The following is a 23,525-nucleotide window of genomic DNA, read 5'->3' as shown; positions in this document are numbered from 1 at the left end:
TAGGCTGCAATGTTGGCATCTTCCTGTTGTGTCTTCTAAAGTACACTGCTACATTAGAATGTGCTCCCTACATAAGAAAGGGATGTCCTGCTCCGAGTCTGTGCAGCTATCTCTCACGACCATGTGTCTGTAGAGCGGAAGGATTTACCCAGGCCGAGCAACTGCTGTGTTTCCTCTTCCCCGCTGTTTGTTGTTACCACACAGCAGACTTCCGCACCACTGTTTGTTGCCAACACTGCCAGTTTGGCTTCCTGCAATTGGAGCTAGGAGCAGACAACCTCTGGCAATAGTAAAATGGTTGGGAGGAGGGTCAAGGGGGCAGTAGTTCCCCCTACGGTCACCTTTAGTGGGGCATTTTGTCGTGCACTGCTTCCAAACAATTCAATGCAAAATTATATCAATGTAAAATCTCCATTCCATAACAATGTCAGGTCATAGTATATCGTATAGAGAGGATGGATTGATACTGGTATGTGTCATTTACCCAGTTATGGCTTTCATACTTTCATACTTTCATATAAGGTATAGTTCTGTAATTCACTGTTGGGGCTGCAAATCATTCAAAATTAAATTATCTTCACCACAAACATTTTTCCTGCTCTACTCACATTCTATCTAGCCTCTACCAGGCTCCGCGGGATGGCTGGAAAAATAGTAGAAATTGGCCGTAATAGAGTGAATAGTGTGCCAAGGGAGTTAGCACACTATTCACTCTATTACGGCCAATTTCTACTATTTTTCCAGCCATCCCGCGGAGCCTGGTAGAGGCTACATTCTATCTATCACACAGCAATGCTTTGAAAATGTTCCCATTAGTAGGTCTGCCATCTTTGTTATCTGCTGTATTCAAGGGTGCTACTGTGAAGAAACTATTACTGACAGTCTGGGCCTGCATATGCAGGTGGTCTTTCATGACATTAAAAAGCATGTTTTGAAACCGTTCCAAATTGTACCAGAATTTTGTTACATGCCAGGGCTCGAAATTCATTTTTGGAAATAGGTGCACTGGTGCACCCAACCCAAAAAAGTAGGTTCAGAGAAAGAATTTTGGGTGCACCACATAAAATAAAGTTGAATGTCGGCAAAACATAATTAGAAAGTTTAACACTACTGTCTCTCTTTTAAGAACTTCAATCTGTAATTCTATAGCTAATTTCAAACAAGCCTGAAGGTATACATCAAATTAAGTCCAACAAAAGGTTACATTGCTTTTCATTTTCAAAACATATTCTGTATACTGTAGATACTAGTGTACAATAGTACCTTTACCCTATATCTAGGTGCACCAGCACCCACAGTCAAAAATAAGGTGCACAGCTGCAAATTTGGGTGCACAAAGGTGCACATGCACCCAGTTTTTCGAGCCCTGTATGCTGTATTCAATGATGCACTTTTGAAGATTGCAAGTCATAGATGTTGTTGCATTTTTTCTTCTCCAGTAGGTTGACCAGTTTGTCAAATTTACCTGTCCCATTTTCTTGACCTGTACTCGATAGTACTGTAGAAAAGTATGTCACACAGACAAGTGTTAACAATCTACAGCCTTTCTTGTTGAACATTTATTGACATGTGGAAATTAGCATCAATTTTGCAGAAATGAACACTGACCCACCACAATTATTCAATAATGGTACACCGGAAACATAAAGTGGGTCAGATGTGAACCAGTACAACCTCCAGTCTACTTTAGGTTGGTGAAACTTAATTACTTGTTTAATGGGCACCCATAAGTTTCCTCCCAAACTTTTATTGAACTGATTGAGATCCACTTGTGACATTCACAATTTGGAATACTAACTCAAAACAACATATTGCAAGCTTTTCTATCTTTCCATGAGGTTTGAAAACTTGTAATCACCACATAAACATGTAGAAGTAAGCCTAAAGAGGTACTGTATTACACAATGTGCCTTTTATGGGCAACCAGCTTGACTGTTCCAAGGAGGTTTCACAGTAATTTGTCATCTTCTTTTTCACCTGTTCAGTGATGAAACCAATCCTTAAGATTGCTTAGGCCCTACTGTAAGCAGTATCTACATGTGCCTTAGTGCCAGTAAACATGTCAATCATGTCACTGCAGGTAGTTTTTCCTACAATATAAATGACAGGCAGCACGGCAGTAAGAGCCCTTAAGGTTGAACGTCTTTGAACTACTTGTCATTCACTTTATGTGTACAATGGGAGATGCTTAAGATTTCAATAAATTCAATTCAGTTGAGTGTGAGTTTGGTGAGCAAATATTAGCATTGGTATTTGTAGTGGGGGGAGGGAAAGCTCTGCCTGTTTGCGAGTTGTATTCTGTACTGATGACTGTTGCAGAATGGGTTATCATCACCGTTATGTTTGGTATTTCATACATAAATCTATCCATGCATGTTACAAGAGTTATGGGAAGCTGAATGTCTTTCTTGACATAATTTTATGTTACGTAATGGGACGTTTTTTATTGTGATATTTTGTTTTTTTAGAAATGTCTTGAAAGTAGGTTTTTCTATCAACGTTGAAGCTAGACAGGAAGGCATGAATATTTCAGCAGTTATTTATGTCTGCTGAAAGGATTTTCCATCATAATCACATCAAGTAAACGACTTCCTGTTTGCATCTACATGGCCCATGGAATCATGGGATTTATGGTCTTGAATGACACATACAAGGATGACTTTACAATGCAGGACTTCTAACATACAGAAATATGCTATTGGTATATTTGAAGGTATCTTAAGAATCTGAAATGGTACATTTGTACTTTTCAGATGCAAGGTATTCTTAATATTTGGACTTAAAGCAACATTAATTGACATTAACAGCATAGTAACGTCTTTACCTCTGAAATTCCGAGTCCGAGAAGAGCAACCTTTTTTTGTTGTTGCACATGTAGTACAAAAATCAGCACCTATGTCATCTGCAGAAATTTGACACCCTACGTTCGGTTCCATAATGAAAGATGGCCAATATCTGTGTACTTTGAAAGAAGACACATGTTGGGAAGAATGTGAAAATTTCAGAAACTACAAGAAGCTGTCACAACAGGGGTTGTTTGAGTATTTTAGAGATGAAGATTCAGCTGTGTGTATGTGGAGCTGCATAGATGAGAGCTAGCCATTTTCCATGGCATGAAAATGGGCCAGAGTAACATGATAGTCAATGTACATGTTGTCCTAATTATTCGTTGTCAGGACCTGTCTAGCAGGATTTCCACTCCTGTAAGCTAACATTTACCAACACAGTGGCCTAATTTTTCTTTAATTCATAATTTTACTTTTCTGTCTTCAATTCTCATCACTGTATGTTGGAGTGAAGGTTGTTACTGAGTGTTGAGTTGTATGGTGGCATGTAGGGGAGTAGGGGAATTCCTGAGGGAGTTTGTGATCAAAACCACAGACATGTGGGCCCTGTGCCCTAAAACAAATAAAGGGTGCTGTGTTATATGTGACAGGGCTGAGAAACAGTAGTCGGCTACTGGGGAAAATGGACCTCCAGAAGTCCAAATGACGGGTGTTAACATGATTTATGAACAGTTACATGTGCAGATTTATTGTGTTCAAGGTTTGGTAACATGGGGTATAAAGAACTTCTAATGGCTTTATGGGGTAATTAGATTAGAACACATTCTATGATATATATGTGCCAGTAATTTAACTTGTATATTTCAAACAAAGGCTAACAGTAACTTTTCATCAGTCTTCTTTTTGAACTCATATCAAAATCTGTTTTTCTATCATGTCATTTATTATTTACCCTTCCAATGGTTCCACAATCCCATGCAGTTCTCATGTGATACTGTTAGATCTATCATCTGCTATAAACACATTTCACATGAAAGCAATGATTAGATTTCTGAGTGTTGCTATTTTTGCATGTTTTCTCTTAATGTTTATTTGTGTCAAAATAGAGGTAAATGAGTAATGAATGATTACAAACTTAGTGTGGGGAAATATCCAGGGTGTACATGATGTATGAAATAACAGCGGGGAAAAATGCAAGACAAACATGGGGTATTTTTTGTAACTAACCTTATGATACACTGTACATGATTGTAGGCTTTAGTTGAGACAGAGGAAAGTTGTAGAATAATGAGTGCCTTTCTCTCCATATGGTGACCATCAGTTGGCTTTGTGTGTTCCCTCAGGAAATAAGAGCAGCTTTTTCTGTCAGGAAGGGTTGTTCCTGTAGACTGATTCCTTTACTTCTTGAAAGTCTCTTTTACATAATGTTATTATGGTAGCTGAAACATTATCAAAGTGATCATTGGAAGCTGAAGGCAGTGTTTGAAGAATTAACCTATTTGTAATGTTTTCTCTCAGAAGAGTTAGCTTCTGATGTTTTGTGCAAATCAGACCGGAAGAGTACAATATCAGGGACATGTTGAGTACTGAGGCTTGCAGTACATGGCAGTCTTTTGAAAATCACTAATGAGAGCATGCTGAACATTGTAATTTGATATCTGAAAAGAACTCAACTTTAAAAGGTTGTATGATGATCTACACTTTTGATACACTTGATAATAGTGAAAAACCCTAATAATCTGTATTAATTTCTGCACATCGATATGTGCTGGAATATTCTTGTGGACAAAATGCACGATGGGCAAAGAATTATACACACTTAACCTTGAAGCGGAAACACAAACCTTTCTTATATAACCACAATTTGCTGTAACAAGGGAGTTGGAACAACGTTATGGAACAGTTAGAAATAGCATGTCCTTCTTCTGGCTGGGTTTAATCAACTTAGATTTGAAGAAACGAATTCCAAAGCAGTCTTATGTTCTGCCACAATGACTTTCCCACACGGGGTTAACCTGCGCACACTGGGGTCATTTCTGCATGCACCGCATGTCTTGGTTACTCTCTGGCGAGTCTTATAGCAGGTTGAATTAGTTTATACATTCTGTAATTTGTAGAAGGTATGTGAGCCGGTTGATATTATGAGTTGGTTGGATTCCACGGTCATGTTTCAAGTTCACCCCGTCATGCTGTAGATGGTTGCCTATGGGCTCTTTTTGTCTCCATCTTGAATGGTTGGAATGGTTGCCATAAGCCCTTGATCTTGCCTTTCCTGTTTGTCCATGCACAGTAGCATGTTGACAATGGTGGTACTTTTGTCGTGGGAAGTTTGTGAAATATGATCGTCATGTAGGTATTACATGTAAGTTGTATCCTTTACTTTATGGGTGGACCTCACTTTTCAGGTGGTGTTTTGATATTATTATTTTTGCTGAATCATGAATGTGTACCAGTTTGTTGTGGTGCCAGTCGACTGGTGAAAAGATTAGAAAAATGAAAAAAATCCTGGGGGTTGATGTGCAAATGTGTTTTGTAGAATTTTTTTATCACCATCTATTTTTTTTCAGCAGTGTTTTGCAAATTTTTGTATACTCCTCTTGTATCCTGAAACCACCACTTTTCCACAGTTGGCACTTGCAGATGAATTACATTCTAAAGCCACTTTTACTTTTCCCTACCGTCTTCCATCATTTTTTTTCTGAATAGGAATCCAAGAGTCAGTTAATCAAATTGGCATGGCCTTGTTCCTGAAAACTTTTTGAAAACAAATGGTCTAAAACCCAGTGAAAGGAAGGGGTTTTGTCCCAGGGACTGGTGCAATGTGGCTGTGCATGCCCCTACCCTCTGCCCTGGTCTTATCAGCTACATACTTATGTTCCCTCGCTACGTCCGGTAGGCCTAATGGCTTGTTTACCGGAGGACACCACGGGATAACGTGCCCTCCATGGAGCTTTTTTCAAGCACAAGTTCCACCCTGTGCTCTGTCCTGCCAGGGTTGGGGTTTTAGAACATGTACTGTTTGGATGTAGCCTGGAGTCTTGTGCAAAGTATGATCTCTGGGTGTGGTGGTTTGGTATAAATGATTGTTTAAACAGTCCGAGTCGGTAACAATTATCGATTGGAACTGACATCAGATATGTACAAGTGAATACATCATCATTTGTTTGATCAGTGGGACTGGGGTCCTGTCAGATTGTTTGGACGGGGACTGATTTTTGTGAGCAACAGTTGGGCTAAGTCAAACACAGAGTGGAGAAGGTTGTCCGTTTCTTTGACTTCTGTTCTGGCTGGCCGTGTAGCTCAGGTCAAAGTACCATATTTACCCAAGTAACAACACCAGGGAGGATAACTTTCTTGGTTGGGCAGGCCACAACAATTTAGTTCCTTCGTTCTTGGACATTTTCAGTCACATTTAGCAACAGGATAACATGGAAACAGAGTTAAATCTGACTATTTGAAACTGTTTGTACTAGGGAACAGACTTTCACCTCAAACTCTGTTCTCATGTTGATATTACAGTTAGCAGTTTTTTTATTTAAATCTGAAAACCAACAAGCTGGTGTGGCCAACAGTGCATATGGATCAGAATGTCGTGGATCAAAACACCAGTCTACACATCAGAGGGCTGAACTTCAATATGCATGCTACTTGTAACAGTAACAGTCCTTTGGTCTTGGAGGGAATGTTAGAAGCTCTTTCTGGAAAGCCTGCCACACTTTTCGTACACAGTAAGGGTACACCCTATTGTGAATCATGCATCAAATTTCAAAACCCTATTGGAACAATTGCAGTGGCATTGAAACTTGTACCAAACAGTAGCTACATAAATAAGGAGAAATTGCGTCCTTTTTTGGTTGTAAATAAGGAAGATTGCACAAGAATGTTTATAGAAGAAGGGCAGAAGAGAAAAATTAGCACAAACTGTTGCCTTGTGAGAGAAGATTTTCACACGGTCCCTTTTCTCTATGGTGTAAGCCGTACAGGAAGGCAGAGCTTTGAGAGGATGGAGAAGGAGCCAGGGTGCTGGCTTTGCCGGAACTGAGATACCAGCAGGCAGAAATAGACTGTCTGAAGGAAAAGGTTAAACCTGCCACCGGTGCATGGGAGATGTTTGATAACATGCCAAAACTACTGATACAGGCGTCCAGCAGTGAAAAAGTTACCAGCAGTGAAAAAGTTACCAGTATCAGAAAAGATTGTGATGAACAATAGAACAAAATTTGTGGCAATCAGTTGGAGAATTTGTGAAGAGCAGGGCTGCTTGTGAAGTGGGTGGCTACATTTTTGAAGTGGCTCAAAGTTTAACTATTGTGAATCACCTTTAGCAACTCAGACATGTAACATTTTGACCTTGTCATCTGTACTTCACCTTTAAGGTAGCTGACGTTGCATTGTTCTTGACCTTAATTTTATAGGTTTGTGGGGAGGGGCATGTTTGCACAGCTTGCAGCTAAATGGACTATCACTGTAGTCTTACCCACTAGTCAAGCACCTGTATCAAATATGTAAATGCTACAACTTGACTGACAACCTCCAAGCAGACGTTTGGGTGAAAAATCTTAAACTAGCAAGTACCACATATTGAGAATGCTTTTCCTTGGTGTATTTTTCAGGGACAATTCGCTTGTCCGAGTGCGTGCCCAAGTCATGACTAGAGATGACTCCTCAGGTGGCTGGCTGCCCCTCGGGGGTGGGGGTCTCAGCATTGTGGGGGTGTACAGCTTCCAGAAGGATGGGGACGTCCTCCCCAAGAAGGACTTCGTCATATACGGAGAGAGGTTAAAAGACAAAACAGTAAGTAGAATATTTATTGCTCTGTCATTTGTTTATTACCTTTGTCAAGGAGTTTCTGTTCCCTGTTCTGTTGGTTGATTAGGGATGACTGGATGGCTGGATGGACAAAAACGTGATGATGTTGCTTTGTGTGTAGATAGCTGTTGGCAAAACAATTACAGTATGTGTGCTTTCTTCATCATCATGTTGTTGAAAGACACTGAAATATCAAGATTTAAGTCATATATCTATACTACAACAACAAAAGTTAAGGCAACTTGTGTCCTTGAAATGGCGAGCATTATTTTTATATTATATGGAACATCATTTAATAAAGATTATTGAAATGGATATTTGATAAATAGCCATCATTGTAAACTGTGTGAAAAAGTCCAAATATTTAAATGCTATCAAGACACAAGACAAAATGCAGACAAATCTTCCATTGTGACATTTATGAATGAGTGTTACAGACAGACCTGTAATAGTCCCATTCATTAAGTATTTCAAGTCCTACCATGTCACATGCTGTGGAAAACAAAAGGCCATTGTCCTTGTATGAGGATGTACTTGTGATTTACCTTTGACCTTTGTGTTGTCCCACAGGTGGTGCTAGAATGTACACTAAGAAAAGACGTCCAGTACAACAGAGTCACACCCATCTTCCACCACTGGTTCCTGGAGGAGAAAAGATTTGGACTGACCTTCCAGAGTCCAGGAGACGCCCGTGCCTTTGACAGGGGAATAAAGAGGGCTGTAGAGGACCTCTGTGAAGGTGAGAAACTGCTGTAGTGTCTTACCTGTGCCTCACTGAGTCAATCTTGGCTGGAAGCCAGGATGATAGACATGTTGTCACAAATGCTAGAACCCACATCTTAATCAGGTAAACTTTGTTTGGTGGTTTTCCCAGTGCAGCTGACAAGGAAACGTAGCTGTTTTTATTCTATGGACCTTTTTAAGATGTTTAAACACCTGAAGAAACTTCTCAAGCATAGAAAGGTGGAGGGCTTCAGATATGGCTGCAATTAAACATCAGTTGTTGAGCAAGGTCCTTTTGTTGTAGGTTTTTGAAATGGTCTGATACAGTTGGATTCAGGTAGTTTTCCACAGTTTGAAAATTTCTTTGTAGTCCCTCTCTGTAACTGGTTTGTCAAAACAATCGTTTGATTTTTTTTTATTTCATGAAGTAGCCTTTGTTTGAAAGATCATTACTCATTTGTTCAATGAGTCTCTACACTGGATTGATCATGGGCATTAGGAAGAACTAAATAGCTGCATTGTCTGTTCAGAGGTTTGTCCAAACCAAATCACCAGTTTGCTGTTTCCAGTGGGATCCAGAGGAAAGGTTAATGTCTAGTGAAGCATGCTTGCCAGTTACACACATTTCAGGACACTTACATGTAAGTACTAGACCTGTGGCAGCCATAACTCTGCGTTCCTTACTATGCATTTCTTCATGAAGTTAAGAAAAATTTACAGTGTGGAACGTTTTCTGTGGAAAGCTGATAATGACTTTTATGGTGACAACAGACGGGTAGACTGCAGATTGAATTTCTCCTTCTAGCAAATGGCAGGCGGTAAACACCATACAGGAGTAACACCCAGAGGCACTTCCCTTCCGCTGTGCTTTCAGCCCTTTTGTTCTTGGTGGGAATGTAGACTGGTCGTAATTACATTTGACCGCAGGCAAGAGTTGGTGGTTTTTCATGGATTTAGGAAGGACTACCCTGCGTAGCCCGAGGAAGGGATTTGCGAGCTGTTTTGGGGACATGTATCTACCTGGTGGCTCAAGGTTTCATAACAGACTTTCGCTGTGCAATGAAAAGATGCAGCAGGCTGACTGTAGCAGTAAAGCTGGAGCAGACTGCTTCCTAATTTGGAAAGGAACAGCAGTTGTTTGAGGTGAACGTGAGTGCTGGTGTGGTATGGTATTACATATCATTGACATCAAACAACCCTCACCTCAGTTTCCTCCTCACAAGCAGCAGTTTCTTTTTACACTTTTACATGTGCCTTCATGCCAAAGTTTAGATATTTTGAAAGCACAACTTATGCCATGACATGTAGCAAATATGCAGCATCTATTCCCCTTGAAAAACATATCACATTAGCATTAAACTTGTTCCAAATCCAACATCAACTGTCTTGAATATCAAATGTTTCAAGATGTAACTCCACCCCCCTCCCCACCATCACTCCTGCTCAGTTGCTGAGCTGTAATCATCAGTGATAAACCCTGAAGAGGATAGCAGACCAGGTGTTGTGTAACACAGTATACTCTTCAAGAAGCTTTTTTTTCAAATGAGAAAACCTTGCATTTTCAATTGGGGAAATGATTTCCTTAAGTCACTTTTCAAAAATGTTGACCCAATTGTACATGAAAGCACTGTGGATTTTATACTTTGCTGAAATACCTTTTCTTCACCCATTGTTGTAGTATTACTGTATATGTTTATGATGCAATTGCTATCTTTAAGTCAATAGTAAAACTTAGAACAATTAATTCATGCTCCAAGAACTCCACCAATAGCCTGGGTACCATCCTCCGTAGTAACTGCTGACTCAATTGTTTGGCTTGCTAACCAAGGATCTGTAGTCTCATCCTAGTTTATTCCAGGCTCTAACTTCACGAACGGTTGGTGAAGGTAGTGCCTGGAACTATCCAGGATGACACTCAGGCTAACAGATCTGTGGTTAACAAGCGGAATAATTGAGCCAGCGGTTACTACGGAGGATGGTACCCAGGCTACTTCACCAGGTGAAACCTAGGGCAATCTTGATTCTTATCACAGACTACAAATGTGGGTCAATATGATACCATTGAAATCAGAATTGTTTCTCTCTCCCAACCAATGATCCTTCCTGGTCAGTCCCCATGGCTGTAGGAACATGCTACAGATCTGAGCTACCATAGAATTAGGTAGAATACACATAAATTATGTCTGTAATGGGAGGGGGCAGTATCTGGTAACGTTGTACCTTTTTTCTCTCAGTCACTTGTGTACAGTTCGTGACTGCTTGTATTTAGGTTATGCCTTTTATGATGAGATGTCATGCCACCTTTGCTGATGACTGATGATACTAGTATGTAAAGAAAAATCCAATATCCATGAACTGATGACTCAGTCTACAATGTTTCATTTTATACATTCCACTGTTACAGAGAAATGGTCGTGACTCGTGAGTCACATTGGAATATTTCAGGCCGCTATGATTAGATCCGAGATCTCTCTTCGGAATATGCTGCATTGACGTCACAGCGGCAAATTTCCTGGATAGACGAGGGGAGAGCACTCCATGCCCACCCACTCTCTTCCTGCCTTTCTTCCCCTCCTGTTTGAACAATAACTGTTACCAAATCAAAGCATACTCCACTGTAAATATTAGAGGGGGAGGAAGGGAGAGCAGGCAGGCATTAACCTGCTCCTCACTTTTGATTCGTACAGTAATGATCATCATTTTTCCAGGAGACCACAAGGTGGACTTATTTCAGTTTGATGATAACATTTAGCTTGGAAAACTGGTACCGGGTTGTGCATTTTGTGCCATTGTATGTGGGTCTGAATGGGGGTTATGCACTGTACTTTCACTTACCATCTGGAGGAAAAGTATAATTGTTCAGTGACAGGCATGTTGCCATGGCAACTAACCCCTTCCGGTTTGTTCTTGTTTGCTGTTGAGTTTGCCCAAGATGAATTGAAGGAAAGCAGGAAGGAAGAAGGCTTTAAGTATGTTGTATCAGACTTGTGTCTTTGGCAAAGGGAAAGTTGTATGTCTGTGAAATAAGATCCACTGGAATACAGCAGAACAGAAACATATCAGGCAATAAGCAAGGCAATTTTAGACACCTGTAGGCTGTTTGAACATCTCTATTAGAATCTTTAGATATGGATGTAAGAACATAAGAGGTATCATGGTTTTGAGATTTGTCCCAGTTAGAAATGATTCTGTAAGATTCAATGGTAGGTTTTTTTTACCTTTTGTTTTTCAGTTAATACTATAATAGGACTTGTGTACTTTGACTTGTAATCATGTTCCCAAAACCGCATAGATGACCAATGATAGCAACTCTGTTGGTGCATGATTACATTAATCACTGAAAGGGCAATGAGAGGTCATTGCAGCACAGTCTAGCCCTGCCATTGGCTGATAAGAATGCTAATTTGTTTAACTGAGAAGTACAGTATTAGGAGAGATGTTTCAAATATCTTACACAAGTGAGAGACACATGGAGGGAACGTAGGAAAGGATGATGGTGTAGGGATGAGGGATGAACCAGACAATGGCAGCTGTATATTTGTACCGCAATATATGCCATGACATTTTAAAACAGTCAACTCACACAAATCTGAATTCAACACCGCAATCCCTCTTGGGTTGCCCCATGTAAGTACAGGTTACATATTTAGCTTTATGCTGTTGTTATTGATCAATGGAATTTTGACTAAGACAACCCCCTAGGAGAACAGTTATTCAAAAGTGATGTGTGGCACCTGTTGGTCTAATAACTTCTATATCCTTGAGATATTCCATGTGTTCAAACTATTTTCATTGTAAAAGTCTACATTTCCAAATCTGCTGCCAAATGTAAAAGCTACGACAGGGAAAGCTGATGACATTTGTGAATTATGAATTTTGTGATGGTGAAGATTAAAACTCATTTTGGATATGAAATACTGTAGTGTAGAATCAAATGTCTCAAAGATATGACAGCTATTTACTAGTATACTTCACTCTTATCTCAGCAAATGCCCTTTGCTTATGTTGAAACACTGTGCCCATTGATTTCTGTGTAGTTCAGGTGTACAAACTATAGGAGCTCTGAGTGCATTTGTGTGTTGGACCCCGTTCATACTAAATCGCGCAAATCGCGAAATCGCGAAATCGCCCTGAGTCGCATTCCTTCACACCAGGGGTCGAACGAGCGCGAGTTGTAAAATCGCGTCCAACAGCTTGATCAACGGCGGACGCGTTATTCGATTGTCACCACTCTTACTGTTGTGTTCAATGACCTTCTTGTACTTCATCTTGAGGTTTTTTTACCTTTGATAGTGCGGCATTACTTCCATGTTTTCGCGTATTTGGCCAACTCAGGCAGTCAGCCACTTCAGCGTACACGGTCTGGTTTCGGTGGGATCCCTTGAGTTTCTTCTGAATCCCCACATCCCCGAAGATGGCCATCAGTACATGCGTTTTCGTCATTCCATACGCCAAAATCGCCACCCGATTCTGACATATTTCCGCCGCATTCGGCGTAATATTCCAACAAGCTAGGAGGTAGATGAACATCGTATAATAAGCGGAAAGACTGAATTTGCAGATGACCCCTTGACCCATGACCGGGTCAATATGCAAAGTAAAGCGCCCAACGCACATCAAGGCGATTTCGAGCGTTCATACTAAGTCGCAATGCAGGCAAATCGCGAGTAAACCATCGCGAGGTGGTTTCGCGGAAAGCGATTTCGGGCGATTTCAAATGCGATTTGGAGCGTTCATACTAAGCCACATTATCGCGATTTACGCGATTTCGCGATTTACGCGATTTAGTATGAACGGGGTCTTGTACTTGTAGCCCCCAGTGTTATGGTTTGTGGCCAGTGGCCCACAGCAGCCTCCCCTTCTGACATCACCAGGCCCAGATTCAGCAAACAGGAAATAGCGGACATTCCGCAGGGTTTCAGCCGGCATGTGTGTCACATTAGTGAGGCAACATTGGATCTTTCCCACAATGCCCCAGCCTGAGGAAACCTAGGTGACCGTCTATCCGCCCTTGGAACTAAGGATGGTTACTCTGCCGCTTTAAATTCCTCACGCATTCCCTTTTCTTTGCCATTGGGCAAAGCCTGCAGGTTTAGAGCCCCTTTGTGGCCAGCCCCTTAGGACTAAGCCGCCTGGCCTGTAGATGGCTGGATTGATCTAGCTCAGACTAGTCTTTCTTCTTTTCTGCACTGGCCCAAAACATGCTTCTACCATATCTTATGTCTATGAGCGCTATGATGTGGTTGGTAATGATTGTGCCATTTGGTTTAGATTTTCCTTAGCACTCCCAGACAGCAGCATTAATTAGAAGAGCCTCTGTTGATGTGGGCATAGAGGTGGTCTGCTTATCCAAGTCAGGAGTCCCAGGCAGGTGTTTCATGTCAATAGTCTTAGTCTCCTGCTTGGCTTAAAGTTTTCAAGAAGGCGTTCCATACCCTGGTGTAAACAGTCCATATGAAATATGTATCCCTGTAAGGCAAATATTAGGTTCCACAACTACTGGTTAGTGTTGGATGTAAGCTCCTTTAGAGACAACACTTTTGGACAGGAGACATCCCCTGTAACATAACACCACATTGAGTGGGGCAGCAGGGTGAGGGGAAAAGAAACTAATGTCACGGGGGATTAAGGAAGATGTCTTAGGGTGTCCCTAAGGAGACAGCATCAGCACCTGTTCTTGTGGGGATTGACTGGACAAGACCTCTTGTTGACAGACTTGATAAGATGGGGAGAGAGACAGCACAGCTCAGGAGAGACATTGGTGTGTTTTGTGGAACACTGGCATCATTGAACCACAACTTTTGGTAAGACCTAATTACTGGGTTTGGCTCGTTTAATTCTGTAGGACATACAATGTAAAAGGGGAGTTTGTCCTTGCTTCATTTCTATTCAGTGTAGGATGACCAGGAAGAATCAAACAGGAGTTGAAAAGTTGGTACAGTTGAGGTTTTTCATCCCTTCTACATGTATGTTTTACAACTGCTTTTGCCATATTTTTCTGTATTTATACCCCTGATAGAATTATCATATAACCTCTCCCTATGTGTTATGATCAACATCTTCTTTGTGTAGTTTCTTTGAAATAAAAATATGTTTTATGTCTTAGGAAAGCACAGGTGTTGCATTGTCCTTAGGTATTGAAGCTTTTATGTGGAATCCATCTTTTCTTATGAAAGGGTCTACTAATATGGTAATGATGTGGCGCGATTGCGGGTAAGGTATTTCCTTTCCTGTAGGCATAACAGCTGGTATTGTTTTAGCCCAATTCCTCCGATCCATGTATACACAATGAGCGTGTTGTGGCATCTTCCCTCTGTAAAAGAAATACGATGTACCCCCAAGCATTTATTTCTGTTTGGTTACACACTTTTAACTGCCTAATGTAAAGGTGTGGGGTTAAAAGTGTGGGGTACTGCAAAGCCTGTCCAACTCCAGTATAAAGTTACCAGATAGCAAAAGGTGGGATATCCTCACAGCTGTCCTCTGATCCAGATTGTGTGATTCTCCAGATTAGAGGAATTTCTCTTGACACAACTCTAATCAGCCAGCCTAGCCTGAAAGACAGACAGACAAAATGATTAGACTTTTTAGTTTTAAAGAGAAGTATCTAACAAAAATATGTTAACTGATAAAAATTGGTTCTACCCTACATATATGGGTACAAATGAGAAAAGAATGTACAGTAATGGTTTTGGCCAGGATTTTAACTTTGTTTTCATTTATTCATAAGTACCTGTCAAGAATTAGATGTTGATGATGTAAAGAAGATTGTATGTAGGTTTCCTACCAGTGTCCCATGCTTTTGTCTAAGTATGTCTCAATGTGTTTCATTGCAGTGGACCTTTCATTAGAAGCTACAGAGTTCTTCAGTTTGGCATCTTGAGTATGTGGTACAGTACACTGGTAGTTTTTCTTACTGTGTTTCTTAGACATGTTTAGACCTATGTAGCAGGTGGAGTCAGGGTAGAATTTGGTACAACAGACAGTAATTGGAAAAGAAGCATGTAGCACATGACCCCAATATGTTCTTATCCTGACCTTCAGAACTCTCTAGTGGGGATGTCAATGTCCCTGGAGATAGCGGAAGGAAAAAAAGTCCAAGACAGATAACCGAAAGGAGAACCCCCCTCCTTGGGGTTTGATCTGATGCCACTTGCCAGTGATGTCAAGACCCTGTCAGAGTGGCTGCATAATTGGCATTCCTTTACCCAAGGTTGGCCTTGCACAGTCTGCTCTTTAAAGCTCTTTCTTCTGATGACTGCTTACAAAGGAGAGGTGACTCAGGTAATATGTGGTGTTTGTTTGTGGGATTTCTCTGCCTGGCAGCTTTGTGAGCTTCAAGCACACCAAATGGTAAGATCCTGCATTGATTTATGATAAAGCAGACCAGGGCGCTTCCTGTGAAACTTTGAGGGTAGCCTCAAGGAGGTCTGGAGTCCTGGAATTGTCTCAAGTAGCAAGTGGCCGAGGTGTGACTTGGATAAGTTTTGCAGTCTTCAGGTGTGGACAGTGATTTGGTCAGCTTGGTTCTTGTAAGAGAGTATGGCATTCTTGACATGTCTGTTACTTGAAGTCTATCTTATAAGAGGATGTTTTGGATGTTACTTGCCAAGCCTTTGTTGTATGTTTTTTTGATGTCGTTGTATTAGCTGTGTTATTGATTCAGTTAGTTGTCCTAGTAAAGTAACATTGGCCTTCTACTGAAAAAGTGAATTGATGTTCAGGCTGTTTAATTCCTAGTAGTTGGCATGGTAACCAAGAATGCAGTACAATGTAATACTGTAGTTGACAAGTTGAAGTACATGTAGTTCTATGCTATTTCCACCTTGGTTCTATGGTATTTCCACATCACAATAATGACACTGGTTACTCACAATTTGTAGTTTGGAAAGGTATTGGGACTTTGGAAAACCTCATTGACATTGAATACCTGTCCTCCATAAAGACAGATATGAAATAGATACACATATCAATTCACAGCTGATGTTTAACTGTGCAATTGGCAACAAGTTTAAAAACATAAGGGTGAAAGGTCATCAGACTTCTTAAGTCCATTTAAAGGTGACCAGCTGTACATTTATGTAAGTGATATCATAATTCTCTCAAACCTCTTAAACAGTCACTCAGAAAGTTATTTTCTCTTGCACTTTTCCATGCTGTCCTTTGGATTTATGTTCAATAACTCGGGTAAGTATTCTTGTTTATCAATGCTAAGTTTGCTTCACGTTTTGTTACAGAATCAGACATTTGTTTCTTCTCCCCTTTGCTGTAGTACTTTCTTAGCAAAACATACACCAAGACAAAGTTACTGTTAGTATAAACTTTGTTGACAGCACATTGTTACAGTAGATAACTTTTGGGATGTAAGTCTGTTTTATCTATAGTGTATCTGTTGATTGTAATAGAATGCATTGTGTTCATGGAGGAAAGAAAATATTTCATATCAGACAAGATAAAGTCATCATTCAAAGTAGTGTAAATGCATTTAAGTTTGCGGTGATTTAATTCTGCGGCAGTGAGGAAATGGAGTGTTCGCGGTTGTAGGCAGGCTGAAGGTAGAATACTCATTTTCGTGGTGGTTTTAAGTTTGCAGTGAAGCAGGTACCGCAAATACTGCAAACATTAAACCACCACAAACTTAACTGCATTTACAGTACTGTCTCCTCATCATGTGGAGAATTTGCCCTGACGCATGTCCCAAATAGCTTTTCAAAACAAAAGCCCCTGTGGAACTTATATTGGTATCTTTATGTTGTATCAAGACAGATGGAAAATGACACCATTCTCACGATGCTTGTTTTGTTTCAGAATCGTCACCTTCCTCAGTGCCTAAGTCTTCACCAGGTGAACTTGATGAAGAAGAAGTTTTTGTTGTAAGTTCTTTTAACTTCTTATTTGAATTGTTACGGTACCTTGAACGGTACCTTGTCATTATACGTTGAAACTTATATTTAAGATTTCGATGCTATCATTTGGAAGCCTGTGTATTTCAACTTGTCATGAAATCCAGTAGAGTATTGAAATAATTTTTGTTCTAGTGAAATATAGATATTTGAGTTAGTCCAATATCCCACCAGGGCTCGAAATAGTGGGTGCATGTGCACCCAGTGCACCCAAAATTGGAGCTGTGCACCTAATTTTTGACTGTGGGTGCACTGGTGCACCTATATATTTTTGTAGCCTATAGGGTTAAGGTACTATTGTACACTAGTATACAGAATATTCTTGAAATGTAAGTATAAAAAGCAGCATGATAACTTTTTGCTGTACTTTATTTAATGTATTATTTGTTTGAAATTTTAAAGTTAGCTATAGAATTACAGATTGAAGTTCTTAAGAAAGGCAGCAGCGTTAAACTTTGTAATTATGTTCAGAAGAACATTCAACTTTATTTTATCTGGTGCACCCAAAATTCTTTCTGTGCACCCAGTTTTTTGAGTTGGGTGCACCAGTGCACCTATTCCCAAAGATGAATTTCGAGCCCTGCCCACATTTCTCCTGAATTTCCCATCTAAGTGGCCTGTGTTATATCACATCACACTGGAATAGATTGGTGGGACAGGAAACATTTGCCGTGAGCCCCTGGGCTGGCCTTTGAAGAGCCGCTTCCACCTACTCTTCCATTTGGCAAAGTTTGTTTAATGCCACCCATTTGCTGACAGCTCTCAGTTACCAAGGAATCCTTCGCTCAGTCATTAAGACAGCAAAATTAGTATATTTTTCTCAGGCATTAGACTTGTCCAGCAGTAGAAAAGTAGCTGAAAAATTGTTACTAGTCTTTTTTGATATTTCAATGTCCACTTTCATTTGCACTGTAAATCTAATTCTGTTCTTTTCTGCGTTTGCAGTCTTTAGATGGCGACAGCAGTCGGGAGCCGACGCCCAAGCCGCCAAAGAAGGAACGGAAGCCGGTGACTGTAGCAACGCATGACCCTTACTTGAGCCAGTTCTCCCACCCACACACCACCCACTCCCACCTCCACAGAGTGCACTTCATCACGCCCAGCAAACCTATCCGCGGCTCGCGCAGATTACACTCTACCAGAGAGGTGAGACAGGTAGCACTTTATGTGTGCACCGTGTAATGGCAGGGGCAGGATCACTGCATTCATGTGGGTGGAACCCCGATCATCCTGTAGTCCATGAGGGGAAAAGTTATCTCACTGTCATACAAACCTGAACACTTAAAGCAAAAGTGTGATAAACTTCATTGTTGAAGACAAAACTTTTGCAACATTGCATGCACCTGTCATGTTACTCGAAAGTGCAATGCTGAAAATACGTTTTTTTATGTTACCTGCAATATTGCATGTTGTCAGGAACTTGATCTGCAATTTGTAAATGTCTTTCTGCCCGTAAAAGACCTTTCCTTTCACCAATAGTTTACATCACCATGCACAAGTATCTAGTTCTGCAGCTGTAAACCTTTAAAAGAGACCAGTGAAATGCCAGTGACAACTGGAGCATAACTGCTAAAAGCACTTTAGAAGTGGGTGGTAAGATTTTGTGCGGTATAAAGGTGAACTTGACTTTGATCATTTCCCCTCCGCTTCTTTTCAGACAACACATCCTGAGGTGATATTCCAGGAGGAGCACACCTTCATCAAGACTGAGTCAGCCAAAGATAAAGACAAACAGGATAGCAACAGGGACAGTAGCGACAGTAGCGACGTATGGATCAGGCATCCGGACTCAACAGGGCGGGTGGCGTTTGCCGATCTGCAGGGGCACCACCTGGCCTTTCCCGCGGGCAGCAGTGAGAGTACGAGTGACGACGCAGATTCGTATGTTCATTTCTCGAAAAACTACCCGAAAGTGCACGATTATAGTTATCCTATGTTGGAACCAATCCGGACAGACACCAGTTCCTCCAAAAGTGGCAAATCCCGTGTGGTAACAGTCCAGCCTTCAAAGATATTCCAGGACAGAAGATCACAGAGTCAAACAGAGCCATTGAGACCTCAGACCGGACACCAGCGATGTGTGTATTGCCGTGAGATGTTCAGTCCGGACGGGAACCGGCCGGGCAGCTGTGAGTTTGCGCCGGACCAGACACAACAGTACATGAAGAGAGTAAGCTGTATGGGAGCAGCAGAAATGATGATGTATCATTGCATGTCGGACCCTGAGGGGGACTATGTGGACCCGTGTTCGTGTGACACGAGCGATGACATGTTTTGTAGGAGGTGGACCGCGCTCTCAGCCTTAACCTGCGTGGTGCCGTGCCTCCTGTGTTATCCGCCTCTCCATCTGTGCTACAAGTGTGGAATCCGGTGTCGGTGCTGCGGCGGGAGGCACAAAGCCGTATGATGCAAGGCGCCGAAAGTCACCTTTCTTCCATTGACCGCCATAGAAAAGAGCAAGGACGTTACCACATCTGATAAGCGACAATTATCGCCTGCAGGATTCTTGTGGAAACGGTACATATGCCCGCAGTTCCAGGGCTTCAATCGCAAAGTGATCCTCGCTCCACTGTGCAATGGTCGGCAGGGAGCGTGTGAATGTAGGAGCTGGTCAGACTGTAGAGTTTATATAGTAAATAGTGTATATAGAGAGTTGGCAAGTTTATTGGCATTGTTACCACATGAAAGCATTTGTAGACTTTTGTAAAAAAAAAGGCAAAAACAATGAAGTGATGGCTTTAATGAAAAAAGGCTACTCATGAATTGAGAGACAGCAAATGAGGATGGGTTAATCTAGATAGCTCTATTTCCTTCATAGTTGTATTTATTACTGTGTGCATGATAGCATGTAGGATGGCTTCCCAGCATTCTCTATGCCTTAAACTTTGCATTCCAACCTCTGGCTGGGCACCCAGGACAGCCTCGGTCTCACGCACCGGAGATGGCATTAACCTCAAGTGACCCTAAAATCAAGAAAACTCACCTGGCCAAGTGTGGGCTCCAACAAACCATATCCTAAGCTCAATTGTCCTATGGATAGATAGATGCATTCAGATCTTTCCCAACAAAGTTTTATTTTTCACTGCCAGGTTGTTGTCTTGAGAAGTCAGAATTTTAATGTATAATTGCAATGATCCAAAGGCACGCTGGCTCTTATTTTTGCATTACATGTCTGATGACTCTGATCTAAAATAAGTCTAAACAATACTGGAATTTTAGAATCATGTTTGTTTGAATTCATTGAAAGGTAACAGAGCAAAATGAAATTATACATTTTGTATACTGTAGTAGAAACATTGATGAAAAACTTGACACAAGCTGTGGTATTGTTGCCAATTACTACATCATCATACATCTATATATGCATTTCTCCTTAAATATTTATGTGAAACATTTTTATGCAGATCTTGGTTGGATTGAAATCCACCCAGTTTTTTGGATGCAAATTGTGTTTTATTACAATTCCTTGAGGTGCTATTGGTAGTGGTACAGAATATCCTCACTAAAAAAAATCCTTGTTATGTCCTGAGATTTTGAGGGCACAAGTTTACACCTCAAATTGAGTACATGATACATTTTGTGCATGTTTTGGGGGAAACTGGTCACATATACTCAAACTCAAAATAAGCAAAATTCTTCCTGATTTGATCACCAAATTTGTGATGCATTTTCCTTAGGTTTTTATTGGGCTTAATTCATGGCTGGGAAAAACAACTTGGGCCACATAAATGCTGAATTCTACATCACCAGTCAAGCTATCAGGTCTCATAACCTTAAATGAACCTCCTACCTTCAGGGACTGACTGCCAGGAAAGGCATACATTTTTAATGGCAGGGTTTTATTTTCCTAGTATGTGGTCATTTTTCCCGACAAAGAAATGCATTGCTGTGATGCCTTTACCCCCCTCATGGTCCACACATTTCTTTAGCATTCATGTCACAATTTGTTTCTTTGAGGTACAGCAGTAATGTAGACAAGGAATGGGGTGAGCTTTTGTAGCTAGATCAGTTTTTAAGAATGATTTTTGAAATCAAATCATTGGTAACGTGACAGTCCCCTACGTGGCAGTATTGTAACAAAATTCTGCTCAATCACAAAACATTAACTGCCAGGCTTCTTAAGTCTGATGATTCCATACACCCCACAATGAAAATTAATCATATTTCAGGGTTTTTTCTAAAAAGATTGAACAAGAGGAAGCACACAAAGGCGAGGGAGCGAATTCTATGTATTATTTAAAAATCGATCGCTGAGGGAAGGCTGTATGCTGGATATTAAGCTAAAATCTGAATTTGACAAGGGGGCGCTTGGCTGAAACAAGAAGGTGCAGCACCCCTCTTTCCTGGTTTAGATGAACCCCTGATATTTGGTATTTATCAGACACAATTTGCACAAAAGAAAAATTATGCTGATTGAAATAATTGTGGCAAACTGAAAATAGATTTTGTCACCCTTTTCAAGATAGTCTTCTGTAAACTACCACCTTTTCAGATCCAATGTGTTCTTACGTGCAAAAAAAAAGGTTTAATCTGAAAGAAATTATTCCCTATATAAAGAGGTGCTGTTCCTTCACACATACTGGAATTTGTGTCCCCCTAGCATTCCTTGATAAAATTACAGGATAGGTTGCAAGGACAGTATCAAAGTACAACCTGTGTTGCTTCCACCACTTTCAATTTAATTGCTATAAAGGTTCCCACCCACCTACATTTCTTCAGCTGTCAACCCCACCCCTGTTGAGTCCTGCTTAGTTGTAACAGTGTACAGGTAAATTTTAAAACCTAGTTCTGACAGACCAAAATGCTGGGAAGGGGGGTTGAAATGGTTAGAGAAGTGCTGTCAGTAATGGCAGTGAGCTTACATGTTGCTGCATTGCTGTGCCTCTCCTTTTATTCTAACTATTTTGTTAAAGTATTTTTTGTGTGGAGGGTTCCAAAAAGCACCCACCTTATTCCCAGTAGTTGTACAACCCTGTTTACAGGTTAGGCCTGTGAAATGTTCTTGTGTTCTAGTCAATTCTAGGTAGGCTGGATCATGAAGTAGAGGCTGCTGTAGTTTTTTGACTCAAATATTTGACAGATCGGCAACTAGATCACCAGTTGGGATCGAGAAGTCTCGGGATGAAGGTGTATACATGTACATATATATATTGGCAAATGTATATCCTGCAAGATGCTAGGCCTACTCTTTTCAGTAGCTTCAGCAGTAAATGCAGATTTAAAGAAAAACTACTGCAGGAATCGAAACAGTGTTGTCATCCTTACTCTATATCCTATTGGAACTGTGCCTTGGGAGAGGGTTAAAAACCAAGGAACTGAAAGAGTGAGACCTAATCTCTGACTTGCTGTGAGTCGTGTTCGTTCCCAGTGCTTTGACAGTTTTACTGATTGGGCTTTCCTGTACCTGAATGTACATGTATAATTCACAGGACATGAGAGCATTTGTTATTTTGTTAGTTGTGCATAGGGCTTTTGCTTTACTTTTGAAAACTTCTGCTTCACTGCAAATGTTAACCATGTTAACCCAAATACATATAGCGACTTGTATATTGCATTGGTTGTTGGATCGACGTGGCTTCTTTTGTGCAAGGAGCCACTGGTATGTCTTGTAAATATATATTCATAATCAGACATGATGATGACAGACTCCCTTCAATTATGTATAGAAAGAACAAAAAATTATGAAACTAAATTTTATTCTGATTTATCAAAGATACAAGATATTTTTATGGGCTGTGTGTGATTTTGTGACACTCCAATGGCTCTGAGCGTAGTGCAGTCCCCCAAAACTTCTGTTAGTAAAAAAGTGTTGATTCAACATGTAGCCTCCTCCAATAGGCATTAATGGCTTCCTACATGCAAATGTATGACTGTTGTAACAAACTTTTATTCCCATGTATGTATACTGTACAAAGTAGAAACCTAATATGGTTTTTAAGGGAAGATATGCAATTACCTTATTACTACTGCCTATTTTGTATGACTGCTTTAGTCTAGCTTTCTTATTTGCACTGTTTTTATAATATGAGAAGAATGGACATTTCCATACAAGCAGGGCAGTGATTTGGCCTGCCTTGGACCACGGGGCTGGCTTTTAACGGCATCTTGTTTTGTATCCTTGTGACTCAGACTGCACTGAAGATGAAGTTGTTGTATGAGGGATGCTCGTACGTCAGTTGCCACATGGACTTCACAGAAAATTGACGTGTGAAATAAACCATGTTCAAGGTCATGGCGTAGGACCTGGTGTAGGACAGATGGGAGAGAATGCCACGACGTGGCAAATAAACAATTTGCAGTTCTA

General features: G+C 40.7%; 1 protein-coding gene across 1 annotated transcript in view; it reads left to right on the top strand.

Moving 5' to 3' along the window:
* LOC136433102 (sprouty-related, EVH1 domain-containing protein 2-like) overlaps positions 1 to 23,525 on the top strand; it is a 27,186-nt gene extending 3,661 nt beyond the window's left edge. The window contains exons 2-6 of the mRNA XM_066424922.1: positions 7,400 to 7,580; positions 8,166 to 8,334; positions 17,127 to 17,191; positions 18,167 to 18,367; positions 18,879 to 23,525. Of these exons, the coding sequence (XP_066281019.1) occupies positions 7,400 to 7,580; positions 8,166 to 8,334; positions 17,127 to 17,191; positions 18,167 to 18,367; positions 18,879 to 19,628 (1,366 nt within the window). The 3' untranslated portion in view covers positions 19,629 to 23,525. The remainder of the gene's footprint in view (positions 1 to 7,399; positions 7,581 to 8,165; positions 8,335 to 17,126; positions 17,192 to 18,166; positions 18,368 to 18,878) is intronic.

Source organism: Branchiostoma lanceolatum, chromosome 4, assembly GCF_035083965.1.
Source record: "Branchiostoma lanceolatum isolate klBraLanc5 chromosome 4, klBraLanc5.hap2, whole genome shotgun sequence".
NCBI classification, from domain to species: domain Eukaryota; kingdom Metazoa; phylum Chordata; class Leptocardii; order Amphioxiformes; family Branchiostomatidae; genus Branchiostoma; species Branchiostoma lanceolatum.
Note: the sequence above shows the minus strand (reverse complement) of the source record. Positions and strands in the feature narration are given on the sequence as shown.